We start from the raw sequence: 20497 nt of genomic DNA, 5'->3' as shown, positions 1-20497 counted from the left end.
ATGTTAAATCAAATCAGATTTAGTTCTTGCTTTCTAATCAAAAATTAAACATATTGAAATTTTCGGACAGGCATCAAGTTAATTTTTTTATATGTGTTTGACAACCTAATTGTGTAACACATCATGTGACCTATTAACTTTAACAAAACAAAATTTTATATAATAGAATAAGATATGTTAATTTTAAAACATTAAAATTAGTTTGACATATGAAAAATAATGTTAGTTTTCCAAATATTTTTGTGGACTTTTCATTTCTTTTTCACTATTGATCATGTATTGTTAATTTTGAAAGATATAGGCACCTCATATATATATCGAACATATTATTTTTGATATGTAAATTTCAGCTCTTATCCATTAAAATGACGTATATATAATTAAAAATCTGGTTAATTATGATCAAAAAAATAATTAAAACTGTTTTATATTTTGTTATAATTTTAACGCATTTATAATGATTAGTGAGTGACTATGACATGAGGTAAAATTACTATTTATGATATTACAACATATCATAAACAATGATCTAAGACAATTTTAATTTTGAAATTATATTTGTGAACTTTTCATTTTTTTTATTCATTAATTATGTTTTGTCAAATTTTAATTGTTTTTCTTACTAACTAAGATATAAATATTTTAAATGATACACATACTATTTAAATGATACACATACTATGATGAAATATATAGTTAAATTGTATTACAAAATATAGTGTGTGAAATTCCAATCCGGTTTTAAGATTCAAATATTATCAATAAAATTATATATATATATATATATATATATATTTATACCCAAGTAGATATGTGGATCTTAATTTAGTTTTTGTATAAAAATTCCAAAAATTGTATTTTTTTTCTTCTTTAAACCAAAAATTAGGATTTACAATAACCAATTCAATCCCTATAAAAGGGGTGTATTCAAATTGACATTTTAAGTGATTTGTGTAAATTTTACAAATTCTATGTTATTCAATCATAAATTTTAAAAAGTCCATTCAAATCCACTGTTATTGAACTGATGATTTAAAAATACAGAAATCCAAATCTCATGGTTTTAGGTGGGATTTGAAAGAATTTTACCATAAATTATATCAAATTCCCTAAAATCTATCAAAATTTCAAATTTTCTAAATCCCGTAAAAACTTCTAAAATCATTGTTTCAATACACCCAACTTTGGCTCATACCTAGGGCAAGACGGGCAATAACCATGAGACATAAAAAAATTTAAAAAAAATATTAAACAAATGGGGACCAGAAAAAAAAAAAGAATAATTATGTTAGAAAATGGTCCTAAAAAATTATATGACTAGGGACAAAAAAAAATTTTGAGACGGGGCTGAATACACACCCCCCTTAGGAATTCAATGATTACACCAAATATCCTACATTTATAAAAGGAAAGATGACCTTTTTAGCCACTAATATTCCAAACCAAGATTCATATTTAGAGTTTTTTTTTTTTCCAAAACCAAAAAAAACAGAGTCATATTTTGACGAGTGTTTTAATAGAAGAGAGTGAGAGGAACAGAGAAGTGGCCAATGGGGGTTTTGAAATTGGGCTATTTGGATTCCGAGAACAGTTAGAAGCAAAGAGAGAAAGAAATCATGCGTACCATCTTATGCTCTTCTACTCACTTCTCTCGTATCTATTGTCCCCACCACCTACTTCTCTTCACCCAACACTTGTTTTCCTCTTTGTCCTTTTCCATGTCCTATTAGTTTCAAGTTTGGACAAATAAGCACACGTGTGAAGAAAATAGCCTTTCCCACACTTCTACATTCCATTTTCTTCTTGTAGAGTTTTTTTTTTGTTTTGAAGAAACACTTCTTGTAGAATTTTAGTTATGACAAAATAAAGCAAATAAACACAATTCCTCGATTCAGATCCATTTTCGGGTTCAATTCGGTTTAGTTAAAATATATATACAGATTTTTAATATACAGATTTTCAGTTACTTTTAATATTATCATAGTAAAAAATTAAGAAATAAATGTATATATATGGTTTCAAATTTTTGTTTGATAACATTAATGTCCGAGAAGATTAGAAATTTCATCTTATAGTAATATGATAAGGCTAGAAGATGATGATCTTTGAATATATTTGTATCATAAACTGGAAATGAAAAAGACACTAGGTGTATTATAAAAATGCAAAAGTAACGATTATATTACAATAACATCCTGTATTTGTTTTTTCCTTATAAATCTTTCAATTTTGATGAAAAAGTTAGGAATTATTTACGAACCTAAATGCGAGTAAATGATAAAGTGTCACTAAAATAACGAATCTACGAACTTTTTCAAAGTCGTAGTTGGTCGAACCAACCATGAATGATTTGGGCATAATTACAAGAGATCCTGCAGGTTGTGGGGTTTGCAAAATCGACCCCATATCTTACCATTTAAGTGTAATAAGAGCAGCCCAAAGTTATTACTTGTGTTTGGATCTAAAGTCTGAAAATACAAATGTTTTTCTCCTATTTCATTTTCTCTTAGACATCCAATAAAAACTCGACAAACAACCAAGAAAAAACCTAAAGTAAAAAAGAATAATATATTCAAAAACTCTGTAAAACGAGAAACTAAATAAAGTAAATGGAACCAACACTTCTCCTAATAGAGCCAAAACATAACCTCGGGAACCTCTTCTTCCTACCAACTATAAAAACAGACACTAACAAAAGTATCCATTGATTTCATAAATTTTGCTTGCTTACAAACAATATAGTTTTGATGTGATTTTCATACCCAATCAGTCCCTATCTCCATGGCAATTTGTTTCTTGGACCGAAGCCAAATTTGATTCTAAAAGGATATATCTGTCTTTGTGACATCTATAGTGGTCAAATCCGATTTTTCTTTTACAGTGAATTAAATGTTTGATCACAAAAAGTTCAGTTAGTATTACATTGTAGAATGTACATAAAGGAAATTTTTAGGATGTTATAGATGATAAATTCTAGTTTTTAAAAATAATTATTAAGGTCTTACGCTTATACATTCTAACACTTTTGTGGTATAGTCTAGATACACACATGTAACTATTTTGATTACAATATCTACATGAAATGATTGCAAGATTCCGATAAGATTGTATTTTATAACATCAAGATTGAATCCAACATGCATGAATACCAAGCACATGAAACAAATACACATTTAAGTTAGGATTTAATTGTCGTCTAGTTCTTTTTGTCCTTTTGATAAAAGACCAAAACATTTTGTTCAATATACGCAATTTTTTTTATTTATTACACTACTATTATATTCACCTTATAAAGAGATTAGTACGAAATCCCATGTGGCAAAGCCCTTCAAGACAAAAAAATATGAGAGAAAAAAAACAATTATTATAAGAAAGATTTTAAAAACCAAACAAATGTACACTAACATGACTTGAAGCTTGCTTATATAAAGACTTCAAGGACCCTTTGTTCCCCCATCTCCTCAACAACACTCACTTTGAACAAGACAAAGCAAAAACCCAAAAACTCTCCAAGAAAAAAAGAAAAGAAATGGCGATACTTTGCACAACAACAACAACATCTCCGGCAGAGAAAGAACACGAACCAAAACAAGATCTTGGAAACGACCAAACTCCTCCAATAATCTTCAACCCTTCTCTTCTTAACCTTCAAAACCAAATCCCAAACCAATTCATTTGGCCAGACGAAGAGAAACCTTCCATTGATATCCCCGAGCTCAACGTCCCTTTCATCGATCTCTCAAGGCAAGACTCTACTCTTGAAGCTTCTAGACTCATAGCAGAAGCTTGCACCAAACACGGCTTCTTTCTCGTCCTCAATCATGGCGTCAGCGAGTCACTCATATCCGAAGCTCAACGTTTGATGGAACGTTTCTTCGACATGCCTCTCGCCGGAAAACAGAGAGCTCAGAGAAAACCCGGTGAGAGCTGTGGCTACGCAAGTAGCTTCACCGGAAGATTCTCCACCAAGCTCCCGTGGAAGGAGACTCTCTCTTTCCGATTCTCCAACGAGAATAGTGGCTCGAGAACAGTTCAAAATTACTTCTCCGATACATTAGGACAAGAGTTCGAACACTTCGGGTACGTGTCTTTTAAAACAGAACAAGAACCACAAAACAGAACAGAGCAAACCCTTGTTTCTCTGTTATCTAGTCTCACTTTAAATAAACCGGTTTTCTCATACCGGAAACAATTTGACCGGTCAAGCTAATGATTTTCCCGGTTTTGTTCACAGGAAGGTGTATCAAGACTACTGTGAAGCAATGAGTTCCCTATCACTCAAGATCATGGAGCTTTTGGGGCTAAATTTAGGCGTAAACCGAGACTATTTCCGAGGGTTTTTCGAAGAGAATGATTCGATTATGAGACTAAATCATTATCCTCCATGCCAAACACCAGATCTCACGTTAGGTACAGGACCTCATTGTGATCCAAGCTCTTTAACCATCCTACATCAAGACCAAGTCAATGGCCTTCAAGTCTTTGTTGACAATCAATGGCGGTCCATTCTCCCCAATCCCAAGGCTTTCGTTGTCAATATCGGTGACACTTTCATGGTAATTAATAGATAACTATATATATAGTAATAATTGACATTATTGTTACCTCAATACACAAATGGTTGATTAAACTTTGGTTTTGTCTAGGCTCTATCGAACGGGATATTCAAGAGTTGTTTGCATAGAGCGGTTGTGAATAGAGAATGCGCGAGGAAATCGATGGCATTTTTCTTGTGTCCGAAGAAAGACAAAGTGGTGAGACCACCAAGTGAGATCTTGGAGAAGATGAAAACAAGAAAATATCCTGACTTCACTTGGTCTATGTTCCTTGAGTTTACTCAAAATCATTACAGAGCGGATGTGAATACTCTCGATTCCTTTTCAAATTGGGTGATTAGCAACAAGAAAAATCCCATCTAAGAAACCAAATTCCTATCGAAACTCTTTTGTCCTCTTTTTTTTTTTTTTTTTTTTTTTGGGCTACTTTGTGTCCTTTGTTCTCATGGTGTAAATCCATTAAATTGGATTTCGAAGTTTATAACGTTTTTATATTGTTTCAAATTTTAGACCATGGCATATCATATGAATGCTCATTAAGTTGAATACGCGTGACGGTGTGGTAGAAACGGGATTTCATGACGTAAATATATGGGAACGAGACGGTTTATTGATCTATATATGTTATTTCCATTTCTAATTCGGAACAAGAATTTTCGCAACTAAAATCATGTTCCAAATGTGTTTAATATTCTTTAAACAAAAATAAAGAGGCAGAAATATAACATAAAGCTATTACTAAATTATAATTTTAAATATTCCGGTTAATTTTTACAATCATAAAGCTAATAAAATTTCTTTTCATTTTAAAATTATAATTTCCGCGAATTCTTCCGTTTAAAGAGGGGATTTTGATTGAAACACATAATTGTCACCAAATCGGAGGGGAACGGGACAGAACGTCAGTCCTATCTACGTGTCATAATATTTCGGAGCGGATTTGATTGGAGGAAGTTGACAAAGAGAGTAAGAAAAATCCAAGAACAAAGTACACATCAAGTGTCATTAACCAGTAACTCAAGACTAAAGACATAAAATTCGTCGTGCATCATATACATCAACAACATGTAGTGTAGTAAGAGTCATCATAAGAAAAGAAAACACATGGGCCACCAAAACCTACCCAAGAATGTTCTGTTTCTTGCAAACATAAGAACCAAAAACCCTAATAATGCTCATCATCCTTTGAATCTTACCTGTTTGGCACGCTAGATATACATGTAGCAGACACTTGTATGTGTTTTCTTGCACAATTTACAACTCATTATTGAGTTTATTTTCCTATTATATTTATTTATTCACGTTTTTAAATTTCGAAAACATTTCAGGAACATTAAAATTTTGTCCGATCGCGGGAATCAAACGACTAAAATAATTGATACGAGATGTGTGAAACAAAAAAATGCTTATATATATATATATGAATGTCAAATATATATATATACACACCTTTTTATTTACCTCGGTAAAAAGTTATATCGCCCTTTTGAACCGTATATGTTCACCCTAACTTCTGTCCTTTGCAACACGTCTTAAGTTACTTAACACAACAATGCTTATATTACCTTTTTGAGTAAACTTTTGTCATTTGTGGAGATTAAACAATATATATTACATATCTATATATATATTGCGTGAATTCTATATTACCAGCTAATTAAGCGTAACTTTGTTAAATTAACGAGAAACAAAAAAACATGGTTAGATAATTGTAATGCCCCTACTCCCATTTCTTAGTGGATCCTATGTCCATTCAATCCATGGTTCCACTTTCTTTAATGGATTCCACGTCTTCTCACTAGGCCCGTGAACCCATTAATATCTGATAGTCGGTTTGTTACGTCCGAGAGGCTTTAAAGACTTGTTACCGTCCCTACAAATCACCACATGATTTTTCCCTGTGATTTGTCCTCACCTGGCACAGTTCAGACATCACTTCCTGGAAGGTCACCCATCCTGAGACTACTCCAGTTCAAGCACGCTTAACTTTGGAGTTTTCTCAGGATCTTTGACCGAAAAGATAAGTGCACTTTGGTGACATAGATGGCCAAATCAATTCTTTTAAACTTCTCCGCAAACTAGGGTGTCACAATTCACCCCTACTAACAGATCGCAACGTCTTCGTTGCGCACCAAGACTGTCACCCCCGACAGTGTGAGTCAACTCGACTCCGCACCCGTTCGGGTTCGACTTTGATACCACTTGTAACGCCCGACCGCCATCTCTTAGTAGACCCGATGTCCACTCCCAGTCTATGAGCCCACCTTCCTTAATGGGTCTCACGTCCTCTCACTAGGCCCATGAGCGCATCAATATCCGACGGTTGGTTTGTTATGTCCGGGATGCTTTAAAGGCTTGTTACAGTCCCCAAATCACCACATGATTTTTCCCTGTATTTTGTCCTCACTCGCACAGTTCCAACAATCACTTCACGGAAGGTCACCCATTTTGAGACTACTTCAGCTGAAGTACGCTTAACTTTGAAGTTCTCTTAAGATTTTTGACCGAAAAATAAATGCACTTTAGTAATATAGTTGGCCAGATCAATTTTTTTAAATCTGATATTTCATATCAATGCAACATCCACTTGTGATGAGCATATAAATTCCGTATATACATATTATAATACAATTAAAATCTAGCTAACTAACGTCCAAATTAAACTTATGGTGCAAACAAAACTTGTACAATTATAAAATGGAGAATTTTTCTTTTTAAAGCATAGCTTACATGAATCTAAGAAATGAAAGATTTTAGTTACATAGTTGTTGATAATAATGACGAAGAGAAGCCTGTAAGCAACAAGACAAAAGAACAGCTCTAATCAAAATCCAAGACACCCTCGCATCACGTGCATCTCTTTTGGTCTCTTTCTCTTCGTCACTCTTAAGTATTTTGTTTTCCTCTAATTATTATTTTAGAGTAAGGAAAAAAACAAAAGAACAGATCTCTCTGGCCAAGCAAAACGACAACGTTTGGGATATTGCATCATATGCACATTTATTTTGTCCAATTACTTTCTGTTTCTTCTTCTTCTTCTCCCTAATAAATTTTAATTATACTGTAGATTTGTTTACTTTCGATTTTCAGGTTTGTTTTTCATGATATTCAATTCTATTTGTAATATTATCTCTGATTGATGCCATCTGTCTTACTAGTTTCTGCAGCCTCTTCATGCATGAATCGTATGTAGATCTGTAATGACACATCAATATAGCTCTCTTTGTTTACCAAAAAAAATAAAAATATAGCTCTCTTTTGGTAACACTTTATTTTTTCCACATAATAATGAATTAAATGGTTTGGTCCGCGAAATTTACCATGTTCACTGCAAGAGTAAAGCCGGGTTTTTTTTTTTTCTTGGAGAAATATACCTCAATTACTTCACTCATCGGGGGATGAAAGCTAGACACTCTGCCTCTCTCATTACGTGTGTAAGTAGGGAATCCTGTAAGACCAAGTACATCCGTCATCTTCTTTCCAGTGTCTTTTAATAAAAAAAACAAAAAAAATTAAAAAAGTGAGGAAAGAGAGAGATACAAGATCTGCCAGCAGATTCAGAGATCAGAGACACTCCTCTCACCCTCTTTTGCTTATGTGTCACATTCTCATTAATTAATTTTTAAAAGAAAAATAACTAATTAGATTACATAATATTATTGCATTAAAATATTAATCTAATAATTCTGAGATCCTAATTTTAAAGGATCACCGATGGTGATACCCTAATGGACGGTCGTGGAGCAAAGATGTTTACAGTAACCAGACACATGTAATTAACTCAAATGGTAAATATTTTGAAGTAAAACTTAGAAATTCCCTGTTCGAATAACATTTGGGAAAAAGACCATATAAAATGTTCTAATTTATGAACTAAGAGAATGTATAAATCTAAATTCTCAAATTTTTGTTAACTAAAAAAGAAATCCATCCATACACATGTATAGGAACTTTTGAGGTCACTAATAAGAATGAAACAAGGATTCTCACAACGGTCGTCATGATATGAGAAAGAGCGGACCTCTCATTACGACTCTTTGGTTCTAGTCGTCCTTGATATATATAAATTTGTTATTATTAGGTTAAAGATTGAATTAAAATCAAAGTAAATTAGTATGATTTTCAGGTGATTTGTTTTAGTTTTTGGGGGTATAAGAAAAACACATATGCTATATTCTCTTAGATTGGTCAACCATGATTATGCTTGGTTAAAACTCAGTGTTAAAGAAAGTAGAACGAGAATTTATTAAAAATACCTTTTTTAAATACTTCTTTTCAAAAATACCTTTTTTTGGCCATTTTTATCTTTGCCCTCCTTTAATTTTAATTTTTAATAACCATTTTACCCTTAGATGAAAAATATTTTATTCAATAAAAATAAAAACAAATTTTTCCGCCAAAAATATTCCGACATATTTTCCCGCCAAAAAAATTTTGATAAAAATTTTCAACAAAAAAACTTTCTTGCCATAAAAAATTTATAAGGTGTTTAAAATATTTTATAAGGTAAAAATCTCATAAAAATCTTATAAACACCTTTAAAATGCTTTTACAAAGTTTTTAAAAGCGTTTACAAGGTTTTTAAAAGGTTTTTAAACACCTTGTAAAAACGTTTACAAGGTTTTTATAAGGTTTTTAAACACCTTATACACAAATTTACAAGGTTTTTAAAAGCATTGACAAGGTTTTTAAAAAGTATAAATTTCAAAAATTTGGCGGGAAAAAATTACTTTTGGCGGAAAAAAATTTCGATTTTGGCGGGAAATTTTTTGATTTTGGCGGGAAAGTGTTTTGATTTTTGGCGACTATACATTCTTGTTGTCATTCAAAGAAAGGGTAATTTGGTCATTTTGTACATAAAAAGGGATAATATTATATATTTACAATGACATTACTTTTGACCTTTTATATTTGAAGTGTTTTCTTTTTTTCTGATTACGACATTACTTATCAAAAAAGGTCAAACTTAATTTGTTTGCCAACCAATTAAAAATATATTAATTTTTATACTACATGTAACTGTTAGTTTTTCTCTTTTTTTTTTTTGTCAACTAATGTTATATATAAAACTTGGAAAGATACAAAGTGGAATATAATTTAAGCCGGCGGAAAACAAAGATATCTCCAAAGTCTAAAGCCCAAAAGAGGGAAACTAAGCCGTCGAACAAAAGAGAAGTTCCCGGAAGTAAAAAGAGAAACTAATAATAAAAACTACTAAGTAGAGAATTTAGACCCTAAAAGAAGGTGAATCCTTAAACTAAAGACAAAAGCAACAAGGCTAAACCCTTAAACAAATACTAGTCTTAACAAGCAAAACAAACTCTTCTCTTGAACCACATGCAAGTGAGAAATACTAATGATGCCCACGGCCAATCCGAAGCTAACTTCAACCTCCTCCTATCCTCATGAGAGCTGATCTCTCAGAACCAGAAACAAAGACTTCATAACCCGGCAAGCAAAGATCCGAAACGCTTCTGAATACAACGATGACGACACCGCGTCCAAAACCGTCTGTGTAGAAGCCTTTCAAAACGCAATCAGATCTAAACAAATTTGCAAAGCCAAGACATGGAGCAAAGCCAAACCTCTCGCTAAAACTGAGCTCCAACAAGCACAATGATAGAGCGAGAAGGCTATCACCAACAACGAACAAACCATGAGAAGAGCCAACTGCAAACCATGAAGACTAGCACATCTTCTAACAAAATGAAGCCTAAGCTTAGAAAGGGAACAAGCATTTTGGGAATCAAAGGCTGGAAGAATGAACCAAGGGTGATTGGCGAGACAAAGGCTGGGCGGACAAAACGCAATCACAGCCAAACAAACACAAACGGAAACAAATCGATTAGAAGCACAAGAATGGAACCAAAGGAGGGGAAGGGTCAAGAAGATATTTTATTCTTCGAGTCGTACCGTGGAACTACTAGCTCCAGAATTATTAACATCAACCTGCAACCACTAAAACCAACTTAATTGGCCGTTCAAACCGCAACCACAAAACCCAAGATCGAAACTCTAACCAAACCACAAAACTCCCCAATCGAGAGCCATAAATCAACCACATCTAACACCAACAGAACAGAGGAAACTTACCATGGAGAGTAAAAGCCACACAGTTAGGACAACCAACCGAGCAAAGAGACAGGAGACAAACCATGCCGCAGATCCGCTCAACCCAAAGAAAATCAAGCCGTTGAGAAAGGAACCCAGAACCCATGCCATGGCAATAGCCCTGCGGAACCTTCTCGTAGACACTTAAGCACAACGACGCTTCAGCACCAGCTCCTTGGCCGTTAAGAACAAATCACCGTGCTTAGATCTAAGAGACCCCAACCAAAACCCAACACTCCAAAGCTCGATCGAAAACTCCGCTCACTAAAACGCAAAGGAAAGCTATAAACGAGACAAGGAATCCGGCGGTGGCATCTAGGGCACACCAACCGCCAGATTCAAACGGAGAAGCAAAGTAGATCTAGTCGCCTTTTGAATCGTCTTTAATGCCTCTGGAGAGAGAAAGTCGTGACCTATGCTTCTTTTTAACTATTAATTTTTCTCTTAAATTATGAAATGTAGTTTATTAGTTCTATATTATAATTCTAGTAATTTTTTGATTCGTTATAATATATATTTACTAGTGGTTGATCTGGACTAAGCGCAGAGTATTATTATTAATTCATAATGTTCTTTTTTTTTTTCAAAAATTTTCTATGTTTATTTTTTTTATTCTTTTGATGTTATGCTTCATGAATTTACTGGTTAATAAATATGGTATTTTACTGTGTTGTTTTTAGATAGGAAATTTTGTAGCATTATGATATGAGTGAAGATTTAGAAATGATCATTGTAAACTCTAATATGTAAACCAATATTTAATACAAGCCATTTGACCCATAATTGTCGCAAGCCATCCATAAGCGTAACTCAACATAGTCACTTAAGTCCATTGATTTATACACCCTAAGTGGTATCATTGTATCGTTCAGAAATCTATTTTCCTTTCTTTTAAAAAGCTATTGTTGTTTCGCCGAAGTCGGTAGATTCATGTTAGAGAGAACCGTAATTGCAACAAGTAGCGCTCCACAATTTGATTTTGTTGTCGATTTTATGAATTTCGTTTCCGTATTTTGTATAATATTTAAGCAAAGATGGAGTGTGACATACTCTGAGATTGTAGATGAAGCGTGTTGTTTCTTTCTTCCCACTGTTCAAAGAGGGAGACCATGCCACGCGAGATAAAGGTGGAGACTTAGTTTTCTTTTCATAACTGAGCGATGATGTAGTGGAGTGTGTCTGTCTATATGAAACAACCCGACCATTTTTTATTTTTAATATTCTATTATCTAGTGATCTCATACTCACTAGAACCATAACCCCCACTCAAACAAAATTGGATAATATAAACCAACAAAACTCATGTCATTAAACGAATAAAATGAATAACAAATAACCAATAGCAATTCCAAAGCATAAAACAAAGTCATAGACCATCAACTTAATATCCGTTCTAGACAACTAATTTCCACTTTAGCATTCTAAGAGAAGCACATAGCAAATAACCGAGCTTCCAGAACATCCTCCTCTCCATCGCCCTGATCCCACGGTCAGACTTTGTCTTTACCTGCGCCACAACACAAAAGGGAAGCGTAAGTATTACAAGAAATACTTAGTGAGGCAATCCTGGCTATACACATAAGCAATAAGATCTCCTCATGTCACAATCAATAAATAACAAACAAACCATGCAAAACACAAAGCCATCAAGATGAATCGCTGCTGAAGGATGGTGTCGATGGACACTCACACCTAGCAAAAGTTGTATCGATCAATACAACCTTCCGGTGTCGAACGACACACTCCTTGTATTGATCGATGCCTGCTCGACATTTTTTCCGTAACCCCTAATTTACATCGACTGACACCTCCACATGCGTTGATAGATGCTCGTTAGGTTTCTCGCGCCGTCCTCACATTGGTGTCACACTCCTTGTGTCGATCGACACTCATATCAAGCGTCGATTCTCTTCGATCAGAAACTCTGAATCTCGCCTTCAAACTCCTCCCACGCTTCCCAAGCATTGTCCGGAGCGAATCCAAGCTTCATGAGCCACAAAAAACACATAGAACTCAAAAGAAAACAATCACACAACACACAAAGTCACAAAAACAGAGATCTTAGCTTAGATAAGCCATGGTCATGCACTCACCTTTGCCAAGCAAGAAGATTCGACCAACACACGACCAGAAACACACCTTCACAAGCTCTTCCCACGTTCTCAGACTTATATCTCCAACCACAAAGCCAAACTCACAAGAACAGGGACAAACAACTTCAGGAAAAACCTTCAGGAAATATTTGAGAATTGTTTTCTCTCTTTTTCCACACAAAAGAGGCGACAATCGACTTTCCTAAACCTAAAACGTCGATCTCAAACCTTAAATACGATCGCCAAACCGAACCAACTCGAACCTAAAATCCTGAAATCAAACCGAACATCCGACCACTTAAGGTGTCGATCGACACGACCGACTGTGTCGATCGATACCTCTACCAAAATTCCAAATTTTGGTTCACATGTATTACACTATAAGTATGATTGGGGGAGTAATCTTTATTTTTCAATGAGTAAATGTCATTTTGACACATAGTAGCTGCAGATGAATTGAAGATAACGAGATTCAGACCCTTGATTACAAAGAAAGCATGAAGTGTCAGTTTGGTGTCTTGATTTAAGTTATCGATATCTTGTGAGACTTATTTGTAAGTATACTATGGTAAGGCCCATAGTAAACTATATGAGGACTCAATTAGACGAGTAAGTAACTGAGGAATAGAGTAATTAGAGTTGCATTGAATGCATTTAAACGTATCATTGTAAGACTCCATGGTACTGAGGACGAAGAAGAACATGAATGGAGAGAAAGAGAAGCCTTTACAACGTTGTAGAGAATGACATAGGGGAAGGTGTGTGTGGGATGAGATTACTTTTACGGTTGATCTATATGTTATTAAGGTTATAGTTCTGTTTAGTAGGTTGACTCAAAATTTGGAAGATTATTTAATGTGGTGGACCTTCTTTGTGGATGAAATAGAATTTAGATGTCTATGAAACTCAACAATTAGAGTTGTTGAAAATAGAAATGGACTAAACTAAATAGATCATAAAAAAATTGTAATTCAAGATTTTCTTTTTCTTTCAATTTCTTTTGCTGCTTTATTTTGATCAACTTCCTGCTTTTTATTATATTTTTTTTTGGCAGTGAATTTATCTTAATGTTACTATTTGAACTGTAAGTTTCCAAATGACAACGTGGCAATAACTTCATGAACATGCGATATAGTTCTAATCCAGTAGCAAAAATATGTATGTATGTATATACATTTTTATTACTATTAGAATCACACCACACTGTATAGTTCCGTTATCGTTCAGTCTAAGTCTCCAATGATATATTGAATCACACCACACTGTATGTATGGTGTATATGTATGTAATAAAAATGTATATGTAATAGTAATAAAAATGTATATGTATGTATGTATATACATTTTTATTACTATTAGAATCACACCACACTGTATAGTTCCGTCATCGTTCAGTCTAAGTCTCCAATGATATATTGAATCACACCACACTGTATGTATGGTGTATATGTATGTAATAAAAATGTATATGTAATAGTAATAAAAATGTATATGTATGTATGTATATACATTTTTATTACTATTAGAATCACACCACACTGTATAGTTCCATCATCGTTCAATCTAAGTCTCCAATGATATTACATGAGTAAATATATTGAGTAGATCATAAAAAAATTGTTAATCAAAACTTTTTTCTTTCAATTTCTTTTGTTGCTTTATTTTGATCAACTTCGTGCTTTTTATTATATATTTTTGGCATTGGATTTATCTTAAAGTTACTATTTGAACTGTAAGTTTCTAAATGACAACGTGGCAATAACTTCATCAACATGTGATACAGTTCTAATACAGTAGCAAAAATATGTATGTGTAATTGTATATACAGTTTTATTACTATTAGAATCACACCATAGTATAGTTCCGTCATCATTCAGTCTAAGTCTCCAATGAAAGACTTATATAATTGGAGCCATAAAAGACTTATATAATTGGAGCCATAAAATAGTAAAATACTTAGAGCAATAGCCTTTGAAAATCTTTCTATTTGTTTGCAAATTTTCTGATAGCCTTTAAAATGAAGTACTTATAGCAATAACCTTTGAAACTCTTATTTCATTGTCAATGAATTTAAACTGTCATAAAATAAAATAAAACCTTGAACCTATTTCAATTTATTCTTATCTTCAAATAGTTTGTTTTAAAAATGAATAAATAAAAATCTTCCATGACTTATGTGAGATATAAGGAAAAAAACACATAACCTTTTGTAAAAGATTAATAGTAAAAAAAAAAGATAAAGAATTTAAACAATAGATATTACATATTATAAACCCATACAAAGTCGTAGCTTCAAGTTGTGTCTTCCATTCCATTTATGTTTAAATATAATTTTGAAAATTCTAACAAAAATGGTGAAATATGAGATACCAAATGGGAAAAATGTAAAAAAAAACTCCGAAATTTTTTTTATTTGTACGTTTAATACCCAATTGTTTTGGATTGGAACAAAAATACACTAAATAATAAAAACGTGTCATTTAAAACTCAAAATAATTAGTGTTGTTATTTTCATACCTACGATTTTTCAACAAAATCAAAATTCCAATTTTACCATAGTTATCTAATTAATTTTTATTTTTTAATATAAAAACTCTCGGTTTTTGCTAACCATATCAAACGGAGCTTAGCCGGTTATTTATTTCTTTCTCTCTCTTCTTCCTCCTCTTCTCTCTAATCATCGAATTCATCAGAAGGAAGAACCCATTACTACTACTGTATCAAAATGTTCTCAAGATGAGATTCTTAACTTCTTTGTTCATATCCAAAATCAAACATGATGCAAACCAATATATCATAGCCAGATTTTGATTCACAGACTAAGGCAACAAGAAGTTTAGAACTTACGAGAGTACTATCGAGTATAAACTCCCCATTAGGCGAGAAGTTGGCAAAAGAAACAGCAGGAGTCTTATCATCAGTGAGAGTCTTCAAGCAAGTTCCTTCAGTAACATCTCAAATCTTTTATGTCCAATCATGACTTCCGGAAACAATCAACGATCCATCCCGATTGAAATCTGAGTCGTCTCGTCGAATCGTAGGTGATTTGAAGGAGAGTCAGAGAGATATATGAGTTGCCATTTAGATGATAGAAAACAGCCGCCATTTTGTTTAGCCCAATGTCTGTTTCTCTCGACAAACTCACTTCTCACTTCTCACTTCTCATCAGTCATACAGTACTCATACAGTTTTGAAATTATTATATTTCAACGTCAATATTTTGCTACTACGTATAAATTAATTTAAAATGAAAATTGGACAATAATTTAATAAGTTTACCACAAGTCTACAATTGCATCTTTTTTATTCATTTCATGCTTAATTTATGTCCAACGAATAATAACAATTATTATCCGCTGCTCACTACAACTCACTTAACTCTCGAAATATTTGAAACTAAAACGTTGCTACCGAAGGTAATCAGATTGACTAAACCTGATGGTCAAACACTCTATGTCAATTGTGACTCGAACATTCAAATGTGAAACTAAACATATGGTTTTAAAACCACTAGACTGCTTTAAAAAAACAAAAAAAAGTAAAAAAAATAAAAAGTAAGACTAATATGACGATGTACTGGCAGATTGAACCTGGAGAAGGTGGTGAAAGCAATCAGCTGCGGTCGGTCGGTTCTCTTGGTTCGGTTCCAAGCACTTCCCCTGAAGTTCTCTCAACATCTTTGGCACATTACTCAATCCACACGTCTTTATCATATAACCCACTCCCCACACATCTACTTTCACCGCATGCAATCCCCTCTCCATCTCCGGTGCGTGTCTCCCACGCTCCTCTTCCTTCTCCTCAACTGCCTTAGCTACAGGACGGTAGGGGTTAAGCTGCGGGGCTTCAACAGCCGCGTCGAACCCACAAACGAACCAATCCGTGTCAGTTGTTGTTGTGGTCGTCGCCGTGCTTCTCATTACATTATCCCATCCCATGTCACGATGCATGAACGAAAGGTCGTGAAGGGCAACGAGCGCTTTAGTCACACACATCAGCGAGATAATGAGCTGGTCAACGTTTTGTGGTTTAACTCTGATTCCACGTGGCTTAAAACTCAACGATAGATCTTTCTCGCATGCCCTATCCAAATGCTCCGCGTGTGGAACTCTTTGGTCGAGAAAATCGTAGATTCCTTTCACTTTCATCCATTTTCTCTTGCTTGAGTAATACTTAGTCACCGTGTGAGGCGCTACTTCTGTCACATATTCTCCATGATCGGTTCTCTCAAAGTCGTTGTAGCACAAAAGCCTCGTAGTGCAGTACCTATCCGCAAGCAAAGGTAAGAGGGAAGCGAGACGGTAACAAGGAACCAATGCCTTGATTCGATCGGACGGTGATGAGACATTGAATGCATAAAGATCAGTGCAGATCACTCGATCTTGCGATGATAGGCTCAAAGCGCAGAAAGTTACGGTGAACCCTATTGCGTGATATCCAAGAATGTATGGAAGATCATTGTAGGACCAAAGAATCTTCTTGACCAATAGCGAACAAGGATCAGCTGCGCCTTCTCGTACCTTATCAGCCTCCTCTCCTCTCCATAAACCAAATCCTTTTATGAACCCCATCACGTTTGGCCACTGATCTTGTACGTTTTCAACCCAAGATGACGAGTCTGGTTTACGCAAAACCACCATTTCACAAAACTTTGAAACCATCCGGTTAATGCAGTCGTCCCAAAGTGGGATCAGCGAGTCTTTGCTCAAGATAACGAATCCGTTATTAGGGTTTAAGCGGGACATTATGGGGCCAATGATATCGTATGTGATTGCTCTACAATCTAGTAGCTCAGTGGAGGAGATGGAGAAGAAGAGCTCTTTTCCCGTTGGCAAGTCTTTGTAGACGTCTGGCCGGAGAGGAAACCGGAGATTTTCCGGCGGTGGTTCTCGAAGATATCGTGCAAGGTCAAACAAACTCGGGAGTTTTCCAGCTGGTACACGCAATTTACTCAAGCAATGCTCCGATGGGTCTTGGAAGTCCAGTGTTGATATTGCTGTATTAGCATTAGTGCCAATGTTAATAATATAATAATGAGAATTTTAAGCTATACGATTCGAAATGTTGTCCAATAAAAAAAAAAAACTGTAAAATTTACATTTATAAAGGGGTTCTGAGAGTTGAAGCTGAGCTCGATCATACAAACCTGCCACATTAACTGTTAAACGAAAACAAAAATACAATAAGCTTGGAGAGTTACATTAATTTTTCTCTCTAATTAATTTCGTATATATATCACTAAAGGTTTATTGATCAAATAAACTCGCCACATTAATAGAAAAAACAAAAAAAAAGGGTTGCATTGTTTCCTGTTTAATTTTGTATACTTATCGCAACACGTTTAACTTTTAGATTTTCTACTTTCTAGCTCTATAGATATAACCCTAGAAAACTTGCATAAATTTTAGTTCCTCTATAATTTAAGTCTCTTAATCATTATTACTATATTTTTAATATCTCTTCGCTGATTAGAGAGGATCTTTGCATTGATTTTCACATTAATTTGCTAACCAAAATTGTATTATTGTATCACTAAACCATGTATGTTACCTGAAGGTGAAGGAGCAGATGGTAAAGTTGACCTTTGTCTTCCAAAGACTTTAAGATGTTGACCAGAAATAAATTTATCCAAAGAAAATCCCTTGAGAGGTCCATCTTCGAAGGACTCCATTGTACAAGCCACCATGTTATCTTCCAAGTATGTGAGCTCGTCTGCATTCAAGAAACTCGACCCACTAACCCTAATTCTCCCATAATCAACCTCTCCTTCAGCCCACAAGTTAACTGATTCCTCCCAAGTTAACCGTATTTTCCCAATACGGCGAAGATCTTTTATCGAGGAAGACGAAGAAGAAGCAGAAGGGATCATCTCGGAAGTAGGAATGTATAGTGATTTATTAGAGAATACACCTGATGATCCTCTAGCAATGTTGTGTGAATACGGATGATATTGAGGATAATCATCTCCAACTATTGATAATGCTAATCTCTTCGCTCTTCCTACAAAGTACGTACATAATTAAAGTTACTCAAAGAAATAATTTGATAGAAGAACAAAAAAAACTTAATTAAGACAATTTCATCTTCCTTTAATTCTAATCAATAATACCAATAAACGATCGTACCAAACATAGTCTACACTCTACAAGTCCAAAATAACGCAGTATGGCACAGTGTGACTCTATTATTTAAATTATGCACTTTAGACAAGTCAATGAGTAATAAATATAAAAATGTTATGGAAGAAGTAAAAAAAGTAAAGTGTTACCAATGGAAGAGATCGTAGGATTGTTTTCAGTATCATATTCGTCTCTTGAAGTCATCAACGGTGGAGGATGAGGAGGAGGTAGTGCCTCAACAGAAGGAGGCGTTGAGATAACAGTCACCGGAGCTCCTCCACCGCCGCCGCGGTTGATAGTCGGAGCTCTGACACGTGGACCCATGAAAAGAGCCAATTCTTGATAGACTTCTTCGTCAAAAGACGCGGGAAGCCGATGTTGCTTCCTCTCGTAAGGAGAGAGCCTGAAGTAACTCTTACCGTATTTTTCTTGATCTCCGCATTTCTCCCACTCGTACACTTTCCTAAACTCACCAAGCATGTTGTCCCATTTCGTACCGGCGATTTTAGAGTCTCGGTTTATGCCGTGTCGGTTGAGGAACTCGGCTACTTCCCTGTCTTTTTCAGCCCGGGTTTTGCCTCTGCCTTCGCCTGACCCGGATCCGGATCCGGACCCGGTTCCTTGGTTTTGGTACTGGATTCTCCATGCTCTTGCTAGCCAGAGCATCTCGTTTGGTTTCCACACGGGGCTCACGTACTTGCCTTTTCTGAACTTATGTTGAAAGGAATCCGTTTCGGGTTGTTTTATTTGTTTCTCGCTGTTTGTGGCTTCTTGACCCGGCGGTGAAGATCTGGCTGTTTCGGTGGAAGAAGCTGTTACCACAGCGGTGGAAGGTGTCGGCGATGAAGAGATTGTGGAGGTAGTTGGGACGGTGGAAGGAGAAGGCAAGGCTTTCCATTGAGGAGGAGAGAGACCACCGGAAGTGCCAAAACGTGGTCGTTTGGGGATGGCCGGAGCTCCGGGAGAAGAGACGGCGGGTATGAAGATCGGAGTAGGGAGGAAAGATTGGTGTTGGTGGTGGTGGTGGAGGAGTGATGGGTTTGGTGCTTGGTGATCGAGTGAAGAATCTTTAGGTGAGGAGATTTGATTCCGTGATGGTTTTGTAGCATCTCCTTTTGTTGTCTCACCCATTTCAAGAAGCACTCAAATTAAAGAGGAAATTAAAAAGAGCCCAAAATGAGTTTTTATTATTAAAAAGACAAAACAAAACAAAAAGAGAGAAGGGAACAAGAAGAACGAGAGAGACGATTTGTTTGATATTTTGAGACTCAAGCTAGTTAGCTTCTCTGGTTTTTTTTGGGGTTTATGAAGGAGTGAAGACTATTAGGGCTTTTAGCTTTTTGGGTTTTGCTTTTTGCAGAAAAATGAAAACGAGTACTATTTTTTTATAAGTATCAAAAGTAATTTAAACACAGAGATAATGTTTCCAAGTTTTAATTAAGTTTACTAATTTAAGCCAGTTTAGGTGGCAGTGGCACTCGATGTAAATGTAACTCTGCTCTTTCTTTCCGTTGATTTTCTCTTTTTTTTTTTCTCTGGTTGCAAAATAGTTTGTAGAAATAAAAGATATTAGGGATAAGGATAACAATTAGAGCACTTCACATTTTAATTGGTAGGTG

The 20497-nt window shown here is 34.9% G+C and overlaps 2 protein-coding genes across 3 annotated transcripts; one reads left to right on the top strand and one right to left on the bottom strand.

The window, feature by feature from the left end:
• Positions 1-3397: 3397 nt before the first annotated feature.
• Positions 3398-5172, top strand: LOC104761183 (gibberellin 20 oxidase 2-like). The gene is made up of 3 exons (XM_010484222.2): positions 3398-4080; positions 4235-4556; positions 4647-5172. The coding sequence occupies exons 1-3, from the start codon at positions 3530-3532 to the stop codon at positions 4917-4919; spliced, it is 1146 nt and encodes a 381-aa protein (XP_010482524.1). The 5' UTR covers positions 3398-3529; the 3' UTR covers positions 4920-5172.
• A 10870-nt stretch (positions 5173-16042) lies between these two features.
• Positions 16043-20234, bottom strand: LOC104761182 (uncharacterized). Of its 2 annotated transcripts, none has more exons than XM_087500053.1 (4): positions 19028-20234; positions 18310-18759; positions 17858-17905; positions 16043-17755 (listed from the first exon to the last, which is right to left on the bottom strand). In XM_087500053.1, exons 1-4 carry the CDS (start codon positions 20007-20009, stop codon positions 16320-16322), a joined length of 2916 nt encoding a protein of 971 aa, XP_087356179.1. In that variant the 5' UTR covers positions 20010-20234; the 3' UTR covers positions 16043-16319. The 2 variants fall into 2 exon arrangements, with proteins under 2 accessions (XP_087356179.1, XP_010482523.2); XM_010484221.2 differs by having other exon boundaries at positions 16214-17755; positions 17858-17917; positions 19028-20009.
• Between the last annotated feature and the right edge of the window lie 263 nt (positions 20235-20497).

Source organism: Camelina sativa, chromosome 18 (genome assembly GCF_030686135.1).
Source record: "Camelina sativa cultivar CO46 ecotype springtype chromosome 18, ASM3068613v1".
Lineage (NCBI taxonomy): Eukaryota > Viridiplantae > Streptophyta > Magnoliopsida > Brassicales > Brassicaceae > Camelina > Camelina sativa.
This window is presented reverse-complemented; position numbering and strand designations above follow the sequence as displayed.